General features: G+C 36.8%; 4 protein-coding genes and 1 long non-coding RNA gene across 12 annotated transcripts in view; 3 read left to right on the forward strand and 2 right to left on the reverse strand.

Moving 5' to 3' along the window:
• LOC129790356 (deubiquitinase OTUD6B) lies at positions 1–1,325 on the forward strand. Its single transcript, XM_055827835.1, has one exon. It carries the CDS (start codon positions 1–3, stop codon positions 871–873), a length of 873 nt encoding a protein of 290 aa, XP_055683810.1. The 3' UTR covers positions 874–1,325.
• LOC129790342 (clavesin-2-like) overlaps positions 1–23,950 on the reverse strand; it is an 891,203-nt gene that overhangs the window by 741,207 nt on the left and 126,046 nt on the right. The window lies entirely within an intron of this gene.
• On the reverse strand, positions 927–23,942 carry LOC129790165 (lysine--tRNA ligase). Of its 3 annotated transcripts, none has more exons than XM_055827526.1 (4): positions 23,209–23,942; positions 7,340–7,844; positions 1,332–2,420; positions 927–1,149 (listed from the first exon to the last, which is right to left on the reverse strand). In XM_055827526.1, the coding sequence occupies exons 1-4, from the start codon at positions 23,940–23,942 to the stop codon at positions 1,063–1,065; spliced, it is 2,415 nt and encodes an 804-aa protein (XP_055683501.1). In that variant the 3' UTR covers positions 927–1,062. The 3 variants fall into 3 exon arrangements, with proteins under 3 accessions (XP_055683501.1, XP_055683503.1, XP_055683502.1); XM_055827528.1 differs by lacking the exon at positions 23,209–23,942 and adding an exon at positions 8,126–8,341; XM_055827527.1 differs by lacking the exon at positions 23,209–23,942 and adding an exon at positions 7,920–8,028.
• Positions 2,555–4,086, forward strand: LOC129790433 (uncharacterized). 2 transcript variants are annotated; one of them, XR_008750559.1, is made up of 5 exons: positions 2,555–2,730; positions 2,977–3,164; positions 3,234–3,463; positions 3,595–3,636; positions 3,714–4,086. It is a non-coding gene; the product is annotated as an uncharacterized LOC129790433 (long non-coding RNA). The 2 variants fall into 2 exon arrangements; XR_008750558.1 differs by having other exon boundaries at positions 2,555–3,164.
• On the forward strand, positions 7,931–23,190 carry LOC129790108 (phospholipid-transporting ATPase ABCA3). 5 transcript variants are annotated; one of them, XM_055827350.1, is made up of 9 exons: positions 7,931–8,041; positions 16,173–16,405; positions 16,479–16,559; positions 16,972–19,000; positions 19,071–20,947; positions 21,008–21,649; positions 21,791–21,862; positions 22,644–22,769; positions 22,848–23,190. In XM_055827350.1, exons 2-9 carry the CDS (start codon positions 16,185–16,187, stop codon positions 23,050–23,052), a joined length of 5,253 nt encoding a protein of 1,750 aa, XP_055683325.1. In that variant the 5' UTR covers positions 7,931–8,041; positions 16,173–16,184; the 3' UTR covers positions 23,053–23,190. The 5 variants fall into 5 exon arrangements, with proteins under 5 accessions (XP_055683325.1, XP_055683327.1, XP_055683328.1 ...); XM_055827349.1 differs by lacking the exon at positions 7,931–8,041 and adding an exon at positions 10,971–11,164; XM_055827352.1 differs by lacking the exons at positions 7,931–8,041; positions 16,479–16,559 and adding an exon at positions 10,915–11,164.

Below are 23,950 nucleotides of genomic sequence, written 5' to 3' on the forward strand. Positions count from 1 at the left end.
ATGGGTGATTCTGAGGATAATGATATTCAGGCACGTCACAGGAAGGAGCGTAAGGAAGTTCAAGCAAAAATCCAAGAATTGAAGAAAGCGGCAAAAAGTGATAAGAAGAAAAAGAAGGAGATTTTCGAAGAGATTGTCCGGCTTGAGAGTGAACTGGAGAAGAAACATTCAGATGAGTTGAATACACTCAATAGAGAACGCAAGGAGTCTGAATCTACGGTGGATGGAGACCATGGGGAGCATGAAGATGAACCGGAAAGGAAGAATCGCACGTCAAAAGCCCAGAAGAGAAGGGAAAAGAAGGAGAAGGAGGAACGTGAACGGGAAGCCATGATTCTGGCTGCTGAGGCACTAAACATTAATTCTGCTCGCCAAAAGGAATATCTGGCTATTCTGCAATTACTGCAGGCACGAAAGCTGGCCATGCATGAAATTCCCTCCGATGGGAATTGTCTGTACAATGCAGTTAATCATCAGTTGTTGGTGACTGGCCGGAAAGCTGTGGACATTACACGATTGAGATTCATGACTGCTGACTACATTTTGGACAACAAGGACACCTTGTCGCTCTACATGACCAATCCGGAAACAAATAATCCCCTAACTGATGCAGAATTCACGAAATACTGCGAATCTGTGAGGAATACCGCAGCCTGGGGAGGACAGATTGAGATTAAAGCCCTCTCGCACACCCTCAAAGTCCCCATTGAAGTTATTCAAGCCGAGGGACCACCCACCGTCCAGGGAGACACGGAATTTCAAGGACCAAATCTCATCCTTACATACCACCGACACATGTACAGCCTTGGGGAGCACTTTAACTCCACCAAGACAGCTTCTGAACAACCAGATGATCCCTCAGAAGGAAATTAACTTAAATCCACAATCAAGTAGACAAACTGCCACACACGAGAAAACTTTTGTCGTGATTTTTGACTTCATCTTTAATTCTCAAATCGAGGAGATACAACCGCAGGAAATCACTTGAATACGATCGTTTTGTTTCTTCAATAATTTAGTTTCTGTTGAGATGTGGTAAGCTAACTATCCCACACACATTAACTACTTTTGCTCCTCCTTGGCCTCATCGGCATTTTGAATACCCTTATTGGGGTCATCGGGCTTCATGGCTGGGAAGAAAAGTACCTCCTGCAGAGAAAAAAAAATCAACCTCAGATTAATCTTAAAGTTTTTCTTTGTAAAAAATATTTACACAAAAATTATAAAAAAAAAGTCTTTAAAACACTTAATAATTATTATAATATTTTGTATTAATTTCATTTGAATTGAATTTATTATTAAATTAATTTCTAATTTAAAAGAAATCTTACCTTAATGTTGTTTGAGTCTGTGAGGAACATGGTGAGCCTGTCAATACCCATTCCCCATCCTCCCGTTGGTGGCAATCCGTACTCAAGAGCCGTACAGAAATTTTCATCAACGAGCTGTGCCTCATCATCCCCGGCTGCTTTATCAGCTGCCTGCTGAGCAAATCTCTCCCGTTGCACGACGGGATCATTGAGTTCCGTGTAGGCATTGCAGATTTCCTTCTTCATCACAAACAACTCAAAGCGCTCCGTGAGACCCTTCTGGGCACGATGGTACTTCGCCAGGGGGCTCATAATTTGTGGATGGTCACAAATAAAAGTAGGATTGATGCATTTCTCCTCTAGAAATTCCCCCACAAGCTTATCTAGCAATCTTGCCGAAGTCCTCGGTGGTGGACACTCCACCTGATGCTTCTCACACAGTGTACTCAGGAAGGAATTTGCTTCCTTCGTTGAGAGGGTATCAGCTGATGGGAATTTCACCTTGAGCTCCTCTTCGAGACTGGAAATCATGGAGATTCTCCTGAAGGGTGGTGTAAAGTCAATTTCCACCTCCTCCCCATCAGCCCCGTCCGGATGGAATTTAACTTTGTACCCCCCAAAGATGGACTTCACCATCCCGGACACCATTTTCTCCGTGATCTCAATCAAATCATTGTAATCTGCGTACGCCATGTAGAATTCGCACGTTGTAAATTCCGGATTGTGCGTGAGATCAATACCTTCATTCCGGAATTGTCGTCCAACCTCATAAACTCTATCCAATCCACCCACAATTAGCATTTTGTGATACAACTCCGGAGCAATTCTCATAAAGAGATCCATATTTAGTTCATTGTGATGCGTCACAAAAGGTTTTGCTGTTGCCCCACCGGCAATCATATTCATCATGGGTGTCTCAACTTCCAGGAAACCCAGCCCATCGAGGAACTGTCGAATGTAGGAGACAATCTTGGCGCGTGTGTAGAAAGTCTGACGGACGCGATTGTTGAGAATCAAGTCAAGATATCGCTGCCTAAAACGCGTCTCCTTGTCCTTTAAACCAAAATGCAAATGGGGCATCATGTGAAGGCATGGAGAAAGCAATTTGATCTGTAAGAATTACAAAAATAAAAAAACATTCTTATACGAAAGTTTTAATGGGATTCTGCAAAATAGAAATAAATGAGTTGGCCAGCATGAATAATCTGATTTTCACAAATCGTCACGCATTGGAAGTTACCCGTCACCGTATGGATCGGCTCGTCGACTCTGTCGGCATTAACATCCGATTTCGTAGACCGAAATCGGTCTCGATGTCAGCCGATCATGTCGGTGTCTTTTAAATAGGTCGATTTCGGCTTCGACGTCTGCCGATAACGTCGGTATGTCAATTTTTTGGTGCAAAAGTGAAAATTATCAGGTAAGTTTTTCTATTTTTTCATAAAATAATTAATTTAGATACAGAATTAGTGATAAATGTAAAGAAAACTTTAGTTTAGATGCTAGATTATGGTCAGAACATGGGGGATTCTGAAAATCCGGCCAATAAATCTTCCAAATTTGCAATTTAATATTTGCCTTCTTTGGGGTCATTGTTTTTCAGAGTCTCTAAGAATTTCATACAACCCTCATTTTTAGGTAAATTTTATTGAATTTTTCTTGGCAGGATCTTGATCCTTGCCGTGTGTGATGGTTTTAGATTTATGGTGGAAACTTCGTGTTGCGGAATCAACGACCAGCACTGAGTGTTCTGGGCAAGAGCGACTACCCATGTGGTGAGGAAGTTGGTCTGATGATCATTGGTTCCGGTTTCGGAGGCTGGCTGCTATTAAAGCTGCCCAGTTGGAGATGAAGGTACGAAACACATTAAGTTTGGTTTGTTTCCTTGATTCAGTAAGAACTGATAAATTTCTTTTTATCCAGACCGTGTGCATTGAGAAGAACGACACATGTGGTGACACCTGCCTTAATGTGTGATATATCCCATCGAAACCTCTCCTCAATAATACCCATTAACATTACGCAGCTCTTCAAGAAGAAGTGCATCTCATTAAGGGCTACAGGAGTATCACGTCAGCCAAGGAAGTCACCGCCAAGGCGGAATCTGGCTAAGAGATGACTGCAATGGGAGCAGAAGTCACCCCATTTCCCCGGTAAGTTCACATTATTATTTCACGGCTGCATGTACCCATTCCAAGCTATCTTATGAGAAAGGAGTTTACACGTTTCCTTTATGTAAAATTAAAATTAAATTAAATAGTAAATTTTGTCTATTATTTTGCAGACGGATGGGTCGAAAGGTCATAAAACGAAGGCTTGAAAAATGGTACGTATACTTTAGAAATTATTTTGTTTTTAATTTATCTGATGATTAAATTTTTGCTTGTCTTTCTATGCCGGAAGCATCTACAAGGGGTGTCCATATCAACGTACACGCGACTGTGACTTTTAAAAATCCACGTGGGAAGCTAGCTGCCCCTTAGAGGGATACCATAAACGGAAACATCCACAACTCTGCGTGGGAGTCTAGCTGCGCCTTAGGGGAATACCGTCGGAGGCACCAGAGGCACTCGCAATTCTTCAGTATTAAAAAAAAACGACGTTCTTCAAGCTTCCGTCGTCGAAGATCTTCGTGTTACAGCATGCATCATGGGATTCACATGCAGATAAGCCCAAAATTAATTTACCTTATCAAAATTGATCAAATGTGCTCTTTTCTATAGCCTAATCATACCTTTTTTTCCAAAATATCCTATTTTCCGTAATAATAATTTTATCCAGAAAAATTGTGAAAAATCATCATTTTTTGAGTAAAAAGTGATGATAAATGTGTAAAAAATGATAATTTTTTATTTGATTATGATGATTTATAAAAAAAAAATCAAAGACAAAAATATAATTATAAATTGAAAAATATTTTAAAAGAAAAAAAAGATTTAAAAAATATTAAAAATATAAATAGGTTTTTTTTCTAATTTAATTCTTAATGTAATTCATCCTAAGATGAGAAACATGTAATTTTTATAAATTTTATGTAAAATTGTTATTATTTTGTATTTTATTTTATATTATCTATTAAATAAAACTGAAAAAATAAAGAAAACCCGATTTTTTAATAAAAAATAGATCGACGGTCTGCAGACGGTATCGGTTGTGACGTCACAATGGGAGGGTCGATTTTCGAGCCGACTGGGGTCGATTTCGAACCAATTAATTGACCGATTTTGCACCAAAAAAAAGTCTCACGGGGATAGGGCATTCAATGTTAAATGTCGGCAGTCGAATCGATCTATGCGTCGGCAAATCGTCTGTTGATATGCTCGATTTTGTCGTTCGAAATCGACTCTACATCGACAGATTTACGGTGACGGGTATTTACAAAAAAAAATCCATTTCATTGTAAAAAGAATGGAGATTAACTAAAAAATCATTTAAATAGTTGATTTATAGTGGAGTGGTTAGCATGACCAAGCATACGTGAATAGGTCTGAATCTACGCAAAGCCAGGAGTAATAAGAGAAAAGCCTTATTCTAATGTTTAAAGGGCTATGGGACAGATTCTGATATAAATCTTTTCCTTTCTTTTCTTACAATTCGTCAGTTTTAAGATTTTTGGCATTCTGGGAAAAATCCTATAGGATTTTGACATCTTATTTCATATCTTTAATCGGATTTTTTAAGGAAAATGGCCTCTTCAGAAATCTTTCTGACTTTCCCGGATCAACAAATTCTTTGTTTTTCTTTTCTAGAACGACAATAGAACGATTTAAAAAACACCCATCTGTCAAAATCTTTCAACTTTTCACTTGTTAGAAAAGAAAAGAAAAGATTTTTATCAGAATCTAGCCCTGTATCTCGAGAATAGCTCTACAGTCGTTTCTACGTAGTAGGACCGTCTTCAAAAAAACTTCTCCGCGGTAAAACGGCTTCAGAATAAGGAAATTTGCCTTCAGAGTGGGACAATTTGTAGGGGAAACTGGGGTAATTCGGTGAATTTTTGGGAGATAATTTTTCCTGAGTTCCATGGAAATATTTGAGATTTCCCATGACGACTATCTTATAGGAAATTTTCCGGGCTACAACTTTGTCTCAGACGATTTTTCTCTATCTCAATGGGAAAATGCTTTTTCAGGCCATTTTCCAAACCCTTCCAAATTTGCCTGTTCCAAAAATCCTGGGGTAAAACGGTTAATTGCGTTTTTTGTTCGCTAATCTTAATTTAATGAAATTATTTTAGCAAGACACTATAATATCTATTGAGAATGAGAGATTTGTGTACCAATTAAAACTTTTTTTTAATAAAAAAAAAATACAAAAAAATAAAAAAAAAAAACGTTAAATTTAAGAAATTGACTTTTTTACATTTTTAGTTTATAAAAATTGTTAATAGTATAAGTGATAAAACATCCCAAATTGTATATAATAGTTATACTAATTAAGGGAAATTATTTTTTCAAAAATTTAAAAAGTTATTTTAAAAAAACACAAAATTCACCATTTTGCCCCAAGCGGTACTTTTTACTATCAGTGTTTTACGGGAAAACTCGGAAAATATTTTCGGAAAATTCAGTTTAGATTCGTGTTTAGCAATAGTTATTCTATCTAAAAATGCATTTGGATCAAAAATATTGCGGAGAATTTTGCCAAAACTGAATTTGCAGTTGAGTTATCAGAATAACTTTGAGGTTCGAAAAATTTGTTTTTCAAATAAAAGCCAAAATATTGGATAAATTATTATGAAACTTTCTAGGTTTAGGCAGGGGTATAAAGTGCAACTACTGACAAAATTAGACAGATTAGCTCTCACTGCTTCTTGAGATATTAATTTTTATTTTTTTTTCAAATTCACCATTTTACCCCAGTTACCCCTACTATTGGAAAGGCAGGATACTAATTGTCCCCCTCTGGAGGCAAATTTCCTTATTCTGAAGCCGTTTTACCGCGGAGAAGTCTTTTTGACGACGGTCCTACCACGCAGACACGACGGTATAGATTTTTGATTTTGAACTATCATTGGAAAGATCTTGGCTTCAGGTAAAACATATCAAAATTTGAGGAAAATCGGAATTTCCGTTTTTGAAAAATTCCAGTTTGAAAATTTTGAAAAGTTTATTTTCAGTTTAGACGCCTCTTGTGGTCATTTTTCGAAGCTGAAATCTCTTAGATATTTCTAGAAATTCACGGGATTTTTAATTTCCCATCTGATTTGATCAGACGGAACGGATAACCAGATAGTTATGAATTAAATCGATAAACATATTTCCGAGGTATTCATCGAAAACTAATCCTAATTTTTGTTAAACCCACAGCGGTCATTTGTTTGTTTTAATGGATTTTTGAGGGTTTTCATTTCAGCTCTATTTGTTACAAATCAGTCAAACGATTCTTGAGTTATGACCGATTTTCGAATTTGAGCTACATATTGTTAATGGTAGGAAGCCATCAACGATTCGTGCTAATACCAAGTTTAAGCTTAATCTGCAGACTATCTTTTTTGAACGGAAAACAAAAGCTGTGTCTGAAAGAAGCAGAGCTAAAATGAAAATAACTAAAAAACATAAAGCATTGCTGAACTATTCTTGACATTTTTTTTGAAATATGAAAAAGTCAATAAAGAATGTCGGAAAATCGCGTTCTATTTATAGGTACATACTAGATTGTAATACATACTAATATGTTCTTATTCTCTATATGTTGGCTTTTAATGCGCACGCAGAAGAGAAAAAAAATATATTTCTTCATTTCTTATTAAAGTGAGTCATTGAAAAACTATAAAGTGCTATGAATGATGCAATAACATTTATGATGTTTATGATACATCAGTTTTAGTTTCATCCCTAACTAGATACGCATGTAAGTCTCCTAAATCGCGAATACACCCTGAATCAAAATTTGTAACCACTCCTACTCCTTTAAATAATTTGAATATTCAGAATTGATATGATAACGTGACGTTTGAAATGATGTGACCGTGAAATTGCCGATGTGGCTTGATAGTGAAGTAATCAGATAGAGATTAATTTACTCACCCGCTTAGGCATGATGGACAATTCCCCCTTCTTAGTCTTCCCGGGACATCCATTAACCCCAATTATATCCCCACGCCTAATACGTCCTGTTTCCTCGGGGAAATCCCCCTCAGCCTCGTAGAGCTTTGCATTGGCCATCACCTGGAGCTTAACACCCTCACCGCGAAGGTCGTAGAAGATAAGTTTAGCACCTGATTCGCGAATTGCATGAACTCTTCCCGCCACGCTCAATTGAACATTTTCCAAAACCTCCCCATCAGCGAGATTGGAATATTTCTCAATGAACTCCTCAAGGGAGGTGCTCACGTGAAATTTGTGGGGATACGGATCAGTCTCTGGGCGCTGCTTGAACTCCGCAATAGCCGCTGAACGGAGCTTAAAGTACTCATTTGGGGAGATTTCTTCCTCATTGATCTTTTCTGCTTTCTTCACAACTTCCACGGCGGATTGCTTTTCCGCCTTTTCCTTTGCCTTCTGCTCCGCCTTCTGCCGGCGCTTTAGTTCGCTGCAAAAATACAAAGAGAGAGAAAAAGGGCAGGAATTAGAATTCTTCAGAACGCTGGCATAACCTCAAATTTACATGACTGGTGTCGTGGAAATCAATCTAGCAGGAGATGTTTGTTTGCAAATCCACGCCAGATTGATCAACTGCGTCCGGGCAGTGAGAAAATTCACCAGGAGTCGCATCTCAATAGGACACAGGTGAGACAGCGTTGCAATCACACGTGTCACCAAAGGTGCAAAAATCGCATGAAAAAAGGCAAACCACGTAGGAAAATGTCTTACTTCTTCGACAATTGCTCACCGCCTTCGCTCATTGCTACACTTTTCACTAAACGAGTAAAATAATTTACTTAATAAATAGGAGTAATACGTTTCGCAGAGAGAATTTTCACGCGTTTACCGAGAAAAACGCAAACAATAAAGGGCGATGGAGAGTTTTTTGCAACCGGCCTCTAAAAAAATTTCCGAATGAATAAGTTCCAACCCTACAACCGACCTCCAATGGAATTCTCGTGGATTTCTGGTGGAACATTCACTTCATTCCATTGGAGGTTATTGAGAAGGAGTAATTTTGCTTTTCATTTACTCAATGAATAAAATCAATTAGAAGAATTAAAAGGAAGAATATAAAGCATATTAAAAGGTCAAAGTTAAGATGGAATAGTGATTAGCTTCTTTTTCTTAATAATATAAAGTTTTTTGGTACTAAAAATGAATGGATGCGCTAATGGCTTATTGGTTCCACAAGTTCCACATAAAGACTCATTTTTCGCGCCAAAAATTCCCGCGCATTCTTTGCGAAATCCTTCGAATTCCTCCAGAGTGCAAAATGATAATTATTTTAATGAACATATTTCACATAAATCCCATAATCTCCTCATATCCATTGTCCAAAAGGTCCAAAAGAAACAATGATAAGAAAATCACTAAAGGGGGTTTTTATGGATTAAAAGATAGGTTTAATTCTATACGGATGATTCATTCATTTGAATTCATTGATAACAGTTTTTTTTTGTAAATTTTATCACACAAAAAATTGCTAAACTGCCTTTGGAGAGAGTAGGTCGTTTGATTTATTTGTTTACGTCTGGATTGATTATTCAGCTCTTCATGATGACGCAATTAAAGGCCAATTTGATAAGAGATGCTTTTATTTGGGGAATGCGGTGAGGGAGGGACATTTCATTGCCCTCAAACGTCTCAAGCATTTTCATATGACTTCATCATTCCCGCGTGATTAGGAACATGCGCTAAAGCACGAGAAAGTACCTAAAGCTCATGTGTTGTAGTATCCAGTTCACGCAGTCATATGTATTGTTTTTTTACACCCCGCAATAGTCATGAGTTTTCGTGCTTTTCAATAGGAAATAATTCATAAAACTTTACTGAGAAATCCTTTGTGAAGGCCTTGAACCACAAGAGGTGTGTTCAATGTTACTCAACTTTTCAGGACTCGTAATCAATATTATTAACCCTTCGTCACACGAGCTTTTATATTAAGTTCTAACATCAAAAGTACTGTAAACTTCTTTATTCTTTTCCTATAGTAACAGCTAACATATACTTTAATAATATAAGTGTTTTTTTTTTAATTTGCTTATGGATTTGAGGAGAGGTAATAAAAAAGCCATAAATTCAATTCATTTAGCAAAAATAGAAATTATTGCAAACTGCAAAGTTATTTAGACAGTCTGAGGTGGTAAATTACTGAAAGACAATATTCATTTAACCCTTTCAGGACCGCGCCTAAACTACTGCGCCGACTTTGGAAATTTTGCTATTTTCCAATTTGTTGGACTTAATTATACACATTTGAGTCGAAAAAAATTCAATTTCTTATGCTTCTTTCATATAGGGAAGGGTTAAAAAGCAGTGAAGGTGTTTGGTGCCAAATATGTACGCACGTGGCAAGTTCAGATTATTTTTGTAGAGGTCAAAAGAAATTATTTCGATGTAAAAAACACATAAAAATCATTAAAGGAGTGTTTTTAAACTATTACAAAATGTCAAAAGTTAGAAAAGTTATACGTCAAAAATCATAAACTATATCAAACGTTAGAATAGAAGCGTCAAATGGTAAAATGAACGTTAAATGTAAGAAAAGAATCGTCGAACGTTAGAAAATAAATCTCATACGTTACAAAAGAAATGTCAAACATTATAAAAATAATGTTAAATAGTTGAAAGATAAACGTCAGGAATTCACAGAATCGTTAGCTGTTAATTCAAATGCAACTATTTTTAAACTTTGAGGCTTATAAGTTCTTCTTTTCACATTTTTCATGGAGATATGATTTTATGTATTTAATAGAAAAATATTGAATAAGAAGTACGCGTAATGTCCTTTAGCAAGGAGTTAAAACCGTTAAATCTATTAATTTAATCTTCAAAACATGTGAAAGCAAAATGAATTAATGAATGGTTCGCGCATGTATGTAAATGGTAATATTGATTGTACCAAAAGGTTCAAGTTCACTTTTTACCAAAATATTTGGTTTAAAGGATAGTTTGATAAATTAGTTTAATAGTGATAATTTATTCAAAGAATGTTATTTTATATACAAAAAGTAATTATTGTGTAATACGTATTATAGTGGGTGAAGTATAGAGTTCCTTTCAAATCTATCAATACAAGTACGGGTTACAAAAAACAAATTTTGCTAATAAGCAATTTTCCGATAAACTGATAACATGTACATGAGAACCATTCCCTGTAGTGAGTCACGTGGAAATCGCGCGATAACTTAAGTGCTCCATCATACAAGAGGCGCAATTTCTTATGATGACTAATCCAGAAAATCTTCTCTCTGTTCGTTTACATGCTGTTTTGATGTCACAACTTTTAGGGTGTTTATGATAAGGCTTAAAAATTTCCCAAAAGCTTTCCAGCAGTAAGTGGATTGCGAAAGAATTTAATTTTGGCGTTAAAGTTAGGGCAAAAAAAACGACCACTTGCCAATAAATTCGTCCATCCATATCGACAAAATGCTTTTATCAGTTCCATCGTCATAAACACAAAGCGATAAAAGTCTCCCACTTTTCTATACCAATACTAGAGCACGAGTTACCAGGCTTTTCGTCAATTTTCCAAAGCAAAATACCGTTCAGACCATTCAGTTCACCTGGTCAACTCAAAGAGGAAGGATTAAAAAGTTGAAAGCTCCCCCACGTATGAGAAAAAAAAGTGGGAGAGTGTTTTCTCACAGAGAAGTGATTTCAAGCACTTGAAAATTGATTTCATTTAATTTTTTTTGGATAATTTTTGTGAATTGTGCAAAAAATTAACGACAAGGATTTTATTAACAACTGGCGCGTGGAAAGGTGATTTAATTATTGATTTTTCTCCTCCAAAAAAAAATTCTGCTCAATCATGAGAGTATGAGTGTACCTCAAGGGCCAATGTCCATTTGTCTGCACTCAAAAGACCTTGCTTGAGGATTTTCATTCGAATTGTACATTCGTTAGACACTCAGTATGTAATTTTCTCGTTACTTCAGGAAAATGTAGAACGTTAAAAGAAATCAGTTAAGTACTTAATATTACATGCGCAATGCTTTTGAAAATTACCATTTTTATTGTGAAAAAATATGCTATCTTATCGTAATTCAATGAGTTTTGAGAGAGAAAAAAAATCAGATAAGGACGAACAGTCTGAGCCTTTAATTTATTTCCGTAAATATATTGAGAGAGAAATGTTCACGGCACACAATATACATAAAAAATTGCCAAATTAGGTGCTTATTGTAATTTTTGCGATGACAACATTATGGTAAAAAGTTCGCAATTTCTTTTTATCAATTTCCCCTAATTACTTAACTATAGATAGTTAATAGCCTAGAAATTAACATTATGTCATTATCGTCCATACGTATCATGTGATGCGATTAAAATACAATAAAGTAGACCTTCATCGACAATTTCCCGATATTTCCCCGAACTTGAAATAATAAGTTATCTCTCTGGCCATATCGTGGGATTTCTGATGCTCAAATTTTTTCGTTTTTTTTTCTCTTTTCAAGTATCAACAACAGGTGTAAAGTCTGTTTGGTATGGGAATTATTAGTGAAAAAAAATTTGTGATAGCCACAGGGATGATTTATCAGTTTACCAGACACCCACAGCTGACTGCTTTCCATATAGAATCAATATCAAAGTCGTTACTACGCTCTAATCAATATCTCAATCGTATGTTGGAGATAAGAGCATTTAATTTATTAAAATGTATGAACAATCGGTCTAATCCACTGTCACTGTAATCACTCATTTCTCCCACGCTTAAACGCTTTGTTTATCCATGCATGAAATATAAATTTTAATCAATTTGTTCTTGCACTTATACTGATGATAGTGAAAATTAGAACTTTTTTTTAAGGAATAAGTTAGACATTAACGTAAGAGATTTCACAACGATTTAGGAAATTTACAAAATCAAGATATATTTAAGGTATTAAAGTACATAATAAAGATTATAAAATTTAATCACTCGACATATTTTAGATAATTTTGTTATTTGTTTTTCCTTATAAAGATTAGTTTTATTTGCTTGCGTTAATGCAGCTCAATTTCCCCTCAGATTTTCATGAAAATCACGGGTGTAACTAGAATTTATTCTATGGGTTTTTTGAGAGGATTTTTATATATTTTTTTTTTAATTAAGGGATCCTAAAAATGGATTAAAAATATATACTAATCACTTGTACCTATAACAACTTTTGATCTTTCTTTATTTTTTGTTGTAGTGTATTTTCCAAGATTCAACACATTCAACAATTCTTTCTAATTATTAATGTTTATCCTAGTTTATTGTATCCTATCTAAATTCTGACGTTTACAGTAGGGGAGACCGGGGTAAAAATAGTCAATTTGCATAAATCCTTATCTGCAGGATTCCCCAAGGGCAAGAAAATTTCCTCGATAGGTCATTCTTATAGGAAATTTCCTGGCCTACAACTTTGTCTCAGACCACTTTTCTCTATCTCCACGGGAAATATGAGTTTTCGAGCTTTTCCTAAACCCTTCCGCTTCTGACTTTTTTTAAACGCGGCGGGTAAATACCCAACGAGAACTATTTTCCCAAATGCTGACTTTGTGGAAATAATTTCCAAAATATGTCGAAAATAGCTGCCCTATTTTGGAAGGAACTCATCTTTCGTAATATATTCGGCATATTTCCCTATCAATCAGCCCAATTTCTGCCCTATTTTTAAGTAAAAAAATTGGGCAGCCCAAGTGGAAAATATTTCGAAAAAGTTTCGACGCCTTCCCAATAGGGAATTGGGCGTGGACAGTCTGTCGAAATTTTTCCTTCCTCCATTTCCTTTAATATTAGGGAAAAAATAAGGCCGCTTGTCGACTAATATTCGACATGCTTTCGACAATCTTCCCAATTTTTGCCCTATTTCTTCCCAATTTCTGCCCTTGTCCAAATTTTTGATTTCATATTTTGTCAACAGATGGACTTTAAGGTTTAGAGGTTAATGAGCTCAATGGCGTACTTATTCGTGCGCGGCAAATCAAAAATTTACTTGCTAAAATTAAATTCGATTTATTAATTATCTAAGACTTTTGCATCCAAAATATGTTGACCAACATGTTACAGGATGTGTAAAGAAATTTTAAAAATACTTTCAACAAGGTTTTGGAAAATTTCATTTTTTATGTGTAATTAAAATAAAATTAAAAATTAAATTCTTTATGAAATGCAATGGCATTTTATCGCCTATGGCAAATATTCATGACGGGAAAAGGGTGTGGCATGTTTTTTCAAAGACCAAGCGTCAGGATAAGTCGCAATATAAAAATATTAATATTTATTAATATCGTGTTCCATTTTGTCTTGGCATTTTATTGTTGTCATGTAAAATAACGCCATGGAGGCCCCAATATAATCATCTGATGTGTGAAAAGAGCAGAAGAATATAAAAATATGTTGTTTGAATTGAATATTATTGGAGAGAAAGAGACAAATAACGGGGATATCAAGGCAATACATGTCGACATACTTTCGAAAATTTTTCCTATTTCTGCCCTATTTCGACGGTAGGTCGGAATATGGTCGGCCACGTTTCGACATCAGCTTCCCAATTGGGCAGAAATAGGGAACATGCTTTCGACGAACTTTCGGCAGAAAAATTGGGATTTTTATTCCCCATTTTCGTCGAGGCGTCGAGATTTTGACCAATTCTTGACCTATCCCTGCCGACGGATTTACGAAAATTTTCCCTATTTTCAAGCGATTTCTCTCGTTGGGATATAGTCACCAGTAGGCTAAATAAAGTCGGTCGAATTTTCCGACATTTCCAATAAATTTCCACCTGAGAGATTGACAGTAGTTGATAGCTAAACTTCTCACCTTTTGATCCGCGACAAGGAATTTCACTTTTATACGCACTAAAACAGAGAATTTTGCGATTTTCTCAAACACGTCATTTTGCAACAAATGAATAGAAAATATGCCAAAAATTTCGATCTCCCATATGATTTACATGGGATGACTAGATCTACCCCAAGGGGTATGTTTTGATTCAAAAAATTGTAGAGAAAAATCATTAAAAGTTATTGAAAAATACACCTTGGCAATGTTTTCTGTAGTAACCCAGCTAGTGAGAAAAATTATCAGATTGGAAAATTGCTGAAGGAAAACTTCGGAAAACGCGTTTTTCTCAATACGCAAAAGTTTGGGAAATGGGCCAAAAATCTATTTTCATTTTTAACTCCTAAAGTACTGATCGGATAACCTCCAAATTACTGTCAAAAATTATAGGTTGGTAAGGCTTTGCACCCTAATTTTTTCCGATTTTTCCGATTTATATTTTGGGAGAAATTGGCATTTGAAAATTCCAAAATGACTATTTTTACCCCGGTCTCCCCTATGTTTGACGTTACTTTTACAACGTTTAAAGTATGTACTTTTTTTTTCAACGTTTGGCGTTTTCTTTTCTAATATTTTAAATTTATATTCTAGTATTTTACATTAATTTAAAAAATTTGAAACGACCCTGTAAAAATTTTATCCATGGGGGAGACACTGCGGGTAACTCTCCGGGGGTAAAATATTTTTTGTTAGAATTTTACACAGAAAAATAAACGAAAATCTATGGATACTCTCCATAGGCAAAATAGAGAGAGTACATAAGGATATTATCCTACGGTAGATAAGCACGAGAACCCATGGAGAATATCCCCCGGAGATTTACCCTGGAAAAGTGCGTACGCAGTACATGTATTTTCGCTATTAGTGTTGCCGTCGTCTCCCGTCGTAATGTGCGGATATTCTCCATGGGAAAAAGTCAAATCTCCGGTCATTCGCTGAGGTTTTACCCGGTAAAATTGACGGCAAATGAGCGGAAATGTTTTACAGGGGAGTCTAACTTTTGAGATATATGTCTTTTAAAGTTTTACATTTATCAGTTGAATATTTTTTTCTAACGTTTGGCGTTTATTTTCAAATGCTTGACGCTTATTCTCTAACGTTTTACTTTTCTTCTAACATTTGAGACGTATTTTTTTTTCTTAGGGGTTGACGCTTTTTTTTTATCTATAAGGCTTTCATTTTATTAACTATAATTTTCCGGGATTTTTGTCGGTTGAATGGGGGTTCCCACTCAGAAAAACTCGTGTTTTCCAGAGCTTTCGGCTCCGTTTGGAGTTACTACAGAAAGAAGGAATATATTTACAAACATTTTCTACAAATAACAAGACAATTTTCCACACACTCGTGCGTGGGGAAATTTTTATTTTATTCTTGACGTTTTTATTCTAACGTTCGAAGATTTTTTCTAACATTTATTAAAATATAATAAATATCCTTTATGAACGTTTTTCATGATATTTTTAGTCTGAAAATAATTTATTTTAATCTTTAATGCAAATCCTGAACTTTTAGGGCATTGAGATATCCAAGTATCCTCCCTGGCCATGCGACTGTTGTACATTGTTACGTTATGTTCTCATTCTAGTAAAGCTAAGCATTTTCTAATATATATTTCTAAAAATAAAATAAGACAAACATACTATAACTATTTGATAAGAATTTAACACTTATTTTGTGTAATTTTACCATCATTAAAGAACGTTATGTAGGTAATATATTTATTTTAGGTAGGTATTGAAAGTGCGAATATAAGTAGTACAATTAACTAATCTATATGTGATTTTTATCAGTTGGAGAGTTAAAAGAATTCTTGTCTGATATGACACTCTGATAAAACAAGAGTAGAGAATGACTATTGAAAGTAAATATTACGTCAATGCTGCTCCCAAGATATTTTTATTACTGTGCCGAGTTAAAAAAAAAAATAAAATAAAATGTTTTTTATTTTATTTACAGGTGAAGTGAAAAATGCAGACCTCAAGCCCTAGAAATTGGAGCAAATTTTCCCTACTCATGTGGAAGAATATGCTCCTAAAATGGCGTCACAAATTCAGTTCTTTACTGGAAATTCTTGTACCAGTCTTCATGTGTTCTCTCCTTGTGATAATACGAAGTCTATCGGAACCCGAAACCTTTCCCAATCCCCTGACGTACCAACGCTTGCCACTTCAGTACATGGAGGAATTCAGGTAATTTTCTTTTAAGAATTATAAAGAAAATGAACGTGGAAATGATTTCCTTTCCTTCCCAAACGTGAAGCAGACTATTTCGGCAAAATAAAGATGTCGAGGAGCTTATCACAAAACTCTTGAGAGCAAATATGAAATCAAAGTTATTTAAGAAGTATGTAAATTGAGTCATTAAATGTTAATGAACACTATACAAATTTCTATTGCACCTATCTATTTTATTTTAGAAATGATTATTCTTTTATTTTATTTTCTATCACACAATCTATAGAAGTATTATATGTAATACAATTGCATGATTGAATTGTATAAAGCACGATAATATCACCTTAATCATATTCTTGCATGTTTTAACCAAGAGGGATGTATTATAATTTATTTATGCTTCATAAATCAACAAAATGTGATTTTCTCAATTATCCCAGAAGGATAACAAAATGTTTACAACTTTTAGATTTTTTTACCCTAATTTATGCTTAATTTTTACGGATTAAACGCCCCTAATTTCAACCTAATTTCCGTACTTAATAAATTTTAAATTAAATAATTTTTCTTCGCGCTTGCAGATACAATGCAAGTAATTTCATAGATCTGATAGACTGGAGGATAGCTTATTCACCCTCCCCGAGCCCTATGGATCCCCTGATGGAAGAAATGAGTCAAATGTTGAATGTATCACTCACACGTGTTGCAAATGCCCAAAACCTTTCGGATCTCATGCAAATCGGCCCGCGTCCACGACCATTTGCTGGAATTGTTTTTCGTGATGAATATGCCTCTTTGGGTGCCCTACCTGATCACCTTGACTACACAATACGCTTCCCGGCTGAATTACGAACACGAAGAAATCAGGATGATGTGTTGAGTTCAAATTGGCAAACTGGAAGACTCTTTCCGGAATTTCAATCAATCGGACCAAGAAATAGGAATTCATCGGATGGTGGGATACCACCGGGGTACTACAGAGAGGGTTTTGCAGCCATTCAACATGCCGTATCAATTACATTTATTGAAATGAAGAAAACAAATCCCAGTACAATCATTCCCGATATCTTCCTTCAACGACTCCCATATCCACCCTTCACATTGGATGTATTGCTTGAAGTAATTGCTCTCATTATACCATTTATGATTTTGGCAAGTTTTATCGTACCCTGCATCAATAACGTCAAGTTCATTACGGTGGAGAAAGAGAAGCAACTTAAGGAAGTCATGAAGATCATGGGACTACCAAATTGGCTTCACTGGACAGCATGGTTTTGCAAAATTATGATCTTCTTTATGATTTCCATTACACTCATGGTGATCCTACTGAAAGTATCCTGGTACCGTGATACCTACATTGCAGTTTTCACACACACCCAGTGGACAGTTCTGTGGTTCTACCTATTCATCTACAGCATAGCTACCACAACGTTCTGCTTCATGATGAGCACATTCTTCTCTAAAGCCAATACAGCTGCTGCCGTTGCTGGTCTCCTTTTCTTCATCTTCTACGTACCATTCACCTTTACGGAACAGAACTACGATATGCTCTCACTTGCTGATAAACTTCTTGTCTCAATTTTTCACAACACTGCCATGAGTTTTGGTTTCTTACTGATAATGAAGCACGAGGGAGCAGGACAGGGATTGTCATGGAACAATCTCTTCACACCTGTTACCATTGATGATGACCTTACTGTTGGTCATACCGTGATCATGATGATTGTTACAACATTCATTTATCTAGCAATTGCACTGTATGTGGAGAAAGTATTCCCCGGGGAATTTGGAGTTCCTGCTAAATGGTATTTCCCATTCACTAAGAAATTTTGGTGTGGTCAACAAGAGTATCATGGGGTTGAGGACATGGCCACAGTTCAGAATGATAAATACTTCGAACGTGGTCCAGTTCACCGACATGCTGGAATCCAGACGAAAGGACTTCGAAAGGTTTACAGCAACAAGAAGGTAGCTCTACAGGGTCTTACGATGAACATGTTTGAAGATGAGATCACAGTTCTACTTGGACACAATGGAGCTGGTAAAACCACAGCCATGTCAATGCTAACAGGAATGTTTCCACCTACTTCGGGTACAGCAATGGTCAACAATAGGGACATCAGGACGGACATTGAAGGTGTTCGTGATTCTCTAGGACTCTGCCCTCAACACAATATCCTCTTTGATAGTCTAACTGTTCGCGAACACATTATCTTCTACAGTCGCCTCAAGGGTCTCGATAAAAAGAACGTAGAGGCCGAAGTTAAAAAATACGTAGGAATTCTCGAGTTGGAGAAAAAGATCAATGCAATGGCTAAAACCCTCTCAGGGGGTATGAAGAGGAAATTATCCGTTGGTGTGGCTCTCTGTGGTGGCTCTAAGGTTGTTCTCTGCGATGAACCTACATCCGGTATGGATCCTGCAGCTCGTCGAGCACTATGGGATTTACTGCAGGCAGAAAAGAAAGGTCGTACCATCCTCCTATCTACACACTTTATGGACGAAGCTGATATCCTTGGGGATCGTATTGGGATTCTCTACGATGGTGAACTTAAATGCTACGGCTCATCGTTCTTCCTGAAGAAGACTTTTGGCATGGGATACCATTTGGTATGTTAAAATTTAAGATCTTTGTTTTATTTAATCAAATTTTAATTATTTTCTTTATTTCTTATTGAAGATTTGCGTCAAAGGCCCCCATTGCAACACCTACGAAATTACCAATCTTCTCGATCGCTTTGTTCCAGGAATTAAAGTTGAGAATGACATTGGTACAGAACTATCCTACCAGCTACCTGATAATGCATCTAAGCATTTTCAGCCAATGCTTAAGGAATTGGAGGAGCATTCATCGAAACTTGGCGTAGAGAGCTACGGTATATCTCTGACAACCCTCGATGAAGTCTTCATGAAGGTTGGATCAGATTACAATGCATCAGAAAATGGTAAAACAAATGGAAGCATCGAGCATATGAATTACGGCTCGGAGATATCCCTTGAATCTGGGGACAGTACTCCTCTTCTAACAGGAGCAAATCTAGCAATAAACCAATGGAGAGCTATGTTTATGAAGAAGATCTTCTACACATTGCGAAACTGGATTCTATTCTTACTTCAGAACCTCATTCCTGTTGCTTTTCTCGTAATGAGCATACTTGTTGCAAGAACCTTCTCCGTTAATTGGGTTCTACCACCCAAAACATTCTCCTTTGAACCCTACACTAACAATCCGGTAACAATTGTGGAGCGAAACTACAATTTAGATACTGATCCTGAACTTGCAAGTAGTATCTTCAATGAGTACGTGGCCTTATTTGAGAATCCACCAACTGAGAGAACCCTCATCCAAACGGAAATGCCGATGCAGTACAAAGCACTGGATGAGGCTGAAAGGAATATTGTGGCTTTCAATAGTCGCTACTTGGTTGGTGCAACAATATCTGGCAATGAAATAACAGCTTGGTTCAACAATCAACCCCTACATACGATCCCATTGAGTCTCGATGTTGTCTACAATGCCATTCTCCGTGCAACATGTGGCCAACAGTGCGGTATTACGCTTACAAATCATCCTATCCCATTTACCTACGAATCCCGATTGGTAATCCTGAGTGTTGGCAACAACATGGGTTTCCAATTGGCAATCAATGTAACATTTGCCATGGCTTTCGTGGCGAGCTTCTTCATTCTGTTCTACATCAAAGAACGCATGTCACGAGCTAAATTACTCCAATTCGTGTCTGGAGTCAATGTCTACACGTTCTGGTTCACAGCACTTATTTGGGACTACTTCACATACCTAATTACGGCATGCTTGATGATTGCAACCCTTGCTGCCTTCCAAGAGGAAGGATGGGCTGAAGGTCCTGAACTAGGACGTGTATTTGTACTTTTGGTATTCTTTGGATTTGCAGTTATGCCCATAATCTACCTCTTCTCAATGCTCTTTCACGTTCCTTCGTCGGGTTTTACAAATTCCGCTATGATTGGTATATTCACGGGAGTTGCATTCTTCAATGTTGTCTTCGTACTACGGATCCCATCGTTGGAACTTGTTCACGTTGCTGATGGAATGACATGGGCCTTCCTGCTCTTCCCTCACTTTGCCCTCTCAAACGGTCTAAGTAACCTCAATACTCTCAACACCTTCATCCCCCTGTGTAACACGCTGTGCAATTGGCCATCTGAGGAATGCTGTATGCCTCAACTGCCAGATCAATGCTGTGTCCAGGGATACTTTGATTTTACGGATCCCGGAATTGGGAGAGACCTAGTCTACATGGCAGTTGTGGGAGTCATAATGTTTGGCATTCTTCTAATTAAGGAAACTCGCGTCCTCGAGGGAGTCTTCTACCGTGGCAAGAAGGCTATTGAAGCTCCAATCCCAGAAACGGAAGAAGAAAGTGGTTTACTGGATAGTGATGTACAAGCTGAGAAGAATCGCATTAGAGAAATGACTCTTGCTGATATTGAAAATCACAATTTGATCCTAAAAGATATGACCAAATACTACGGGAAGTTTCTTGCAGTTAATCAACTATGTGTCGGTGTTGATGCGTAAGTTGTGCAACTTCAGACAATTCGGTAAACAAGACTAATCTTCTGACCAATTTCCAGGGGTTCCTGCTTCGGTCTCTTGGGAGTAAATGGCGCAGGGAAGACATCAACGTTCAAAATGCTAACTGGGGATGAAATGATTTCAAGAGGTGAAGCCTGGGTACGAGGGATAAGCATCAAGAGTGACATGAAATCCGTTCATCAAATCATTGGCTACTGCCCACAATTCGATGCATTGCTAGATGATCTCACAGGACGTGAAACTTTGTACATTTTCTGCCTCCTTCGGGGTATTTCGACGCAGAGAATGAAGGGACTTAGCGAGCAGTTAGCTGTTGAACTTAACTTTATGCAGCACATCGATAAGAAGGTCAAAGAGTACAGTGGTGGCAATAAGAGGAAACTCTCAACGGCTGTTTCCCTAATTGGAAACCCATCTGTGGTGTACCTGGATGAACCCACAACAGGAATGGATCCAGGTGCAAAGAGGCATCTCTGGAATATCGTGTGCAAACAACGTGATTCCGGGAAGAGTATTATTCTCACATCACACAGCATGGAGGAGTGTGAGGCTCTTTGCTCCAGATTAGCCATTATGGTTAATGGGGAATTTAAATGCCTAGGAAGTACACAACATCTTAAGAATAAATTCTCCAAAGGATACATCCTTGTCATTCAGCTGAAGAGGGAATTTGAAGACAGGTAATTCATTTTTTTTTTTAAATATTGTTTTAATCTTCAAAATGTTGATTTTTTGCGTTTAGGGATACGCTTTTAAGGATGCTGTATGAAGAATTTTTCTTTTTACAATTTTTTCTTAAATTTTAACTAAATTTTCTCCAGATTACGTTTAGCTGAAAAAGATTTTGGTGAATATGATGCACAAAAGAAAATCCGAAAAGGATTAATGAAAAGGTACCATAAAAGTCATCATGTTCTTCATGGTTCATAACGATCATTTAATCATTTTCCTCTTAATTAATTTTCGGGTCATATCTTTTGATGAGAAAATTCTGCTTTTTGATCAGAAAAACATTCCGTTTTGGTCAGAAAAAATTTTCAATTCGAAGAAGAATGTTCCATTTTGTCAGCAAAATCTGCCATTTTGATCAGGAAAGTATGGCATTCGATAAGGATAGTAAGCAATAAATCAGGAAAATAAGACGTTGGTAATGAAAATATCACAAAATGATCATGTTAATGTTACTTTGATCGTCAATTATTCTGATTTATAGCTTATTATCCTGATCAAAATGACAGATTTTTCTGACAAAATGGAACATTCCTCTTCGAAATGAATTTTCCTGGCCAAAACGGAATTATCTTCTGACCAAAAGCAGAATTTTCTGATCAAAAGATTTAATCCTTCATTTTCATCCTTCCAAAAAATGGAGTCTCTAAATAGAATTGTTGGCCAATTTAGAGCTTCTATTGATACAAAATTCAATTTTAATCAAATTGATAAACTTGTGACAGTCAAATTACGATTTTAATTGGATTCCTCATACTATCCATATATTTTCTCAAGCTACTACATCAACTAATACAACACGGAAAACAGTCACGGGAATAGGATACACGTCGGAAGTGGGACACGAAGCACAAAACTTCGCTTCATTGCAAAACAAAGGGCTTCTGAAGATAAACTTCCGCAAAGAGCAAAATTTCCTAATTGATTCCTTTCTCTTCTTCACAGCATTTCTCTCATTGACAACGCAAGTGGGTCTTCTGATGCCACAGACAATCCCGAGGAGGAGCTCAAAGGAGCCGCACAGAGGGTGAAAAATTACGTGCTGACGCACTTTACGACTGCAATACTCAGGTATGGGAGTCTATAATACTTTTCCTTAAGTAACTTTGCCATTGAATTTTAATTTCCTTTTTTCTTGGGATTTTTCAGGGAAGCTTATCAGGGTAGAATGACATTCTACATTCCCACGACACATCTCACTTGGTCATCAATGTTCGGTCTAATGGAGAATGCCAAGGAGACGCTAAACATTGAGAGCTACTCTCTGAGTCAAACGAGCCTGGAGCAGGTATTTCTGACATTCACCAAGAAACAACGTGAGGAGGATGAGAAGAAATCAAAAAAGACCAGCTAGGAGTAGGCCACAATGGGATAGAGATGTTGACAAGTGTTTCCAAAAAACATTGATCATATTTAGCAAGTTTTTTTTCTACTACAGAAATTATATTCTTTTGGCTAATTAATTGTGAAATAAAACAAATTACATAGTTGATGATGAGAGGCAACTTACTTGTTGGTGAGAACGGAGCGAATGGCATCATCGCAAGCAACTTCGTGGCATGTTGATCCCTGGGAATCCTTGATGGTCATGTCAGCCCCAGCATCTATGAGGACTCTCGCACACTCTTTGTGACCACAGAAGGCGGCATAGTGAAGGGGAGTCTGTCCATCTTCGTCTAGTACGTTAATGTTGACATCTGGACGCTTCAACAGGAGACTTATCATACTTTCCTGGCCCCGATCAGCAGCCCAATGAAGCAATGTTAATCCATTGTCATCCAATTCATTCACATTTGAGCAGTGTTCGAGTGCTTTGACGAATTTGTCGAAATTCTTCTCTTGTACATAGTCAAAGATTGTTTTATCCTCCTCCGGGGTAGCATCCTCCTGTCTGTGCGTTGAGACAGACACCCAGCCTTGTCCGCTTTGTTTTGCATCTTTCGTTGAAAAATCTCTGTCAGGAAAAGTTTTCTTAACAATCTCAATGTACTTTTCCATGGCTTCGTCCTTTGGGGTATTCTTTACTCGATTCCATGCATCCCATTTGGATCTCTTTGCTATTTGAAAGAGTCCCGGACGGTTTTCCTTGCAATCTCCAACTGTGGATTGTTTGTACCATCCATAGAGGGTGAGGAGTTGCCCTTCGCTGAATTTCTCCACATTTTGGGTAACAAGCTTCGATGCCTCGTTGAACATCACCTCCAATTCACCACCTTCCTCATCAGAAAAGTCTATGTCACTCATTTTAGCAA

The sequence above is a fragment of the Lutzomyia longipalpis genome, chromosome 2 (assembly GCF_024334085.1).
Source record: "Lutzomyia longipalpis isolate SR_M1_2022 chromosome 2, ASM2433408v1".
Taxonomy (NCBI): Eukaryota; Metazoa; Arthropoda; class Insecta; order Diptera; family Psychodidae; genus Lutzomyia; species Lutzomyia longipalpis.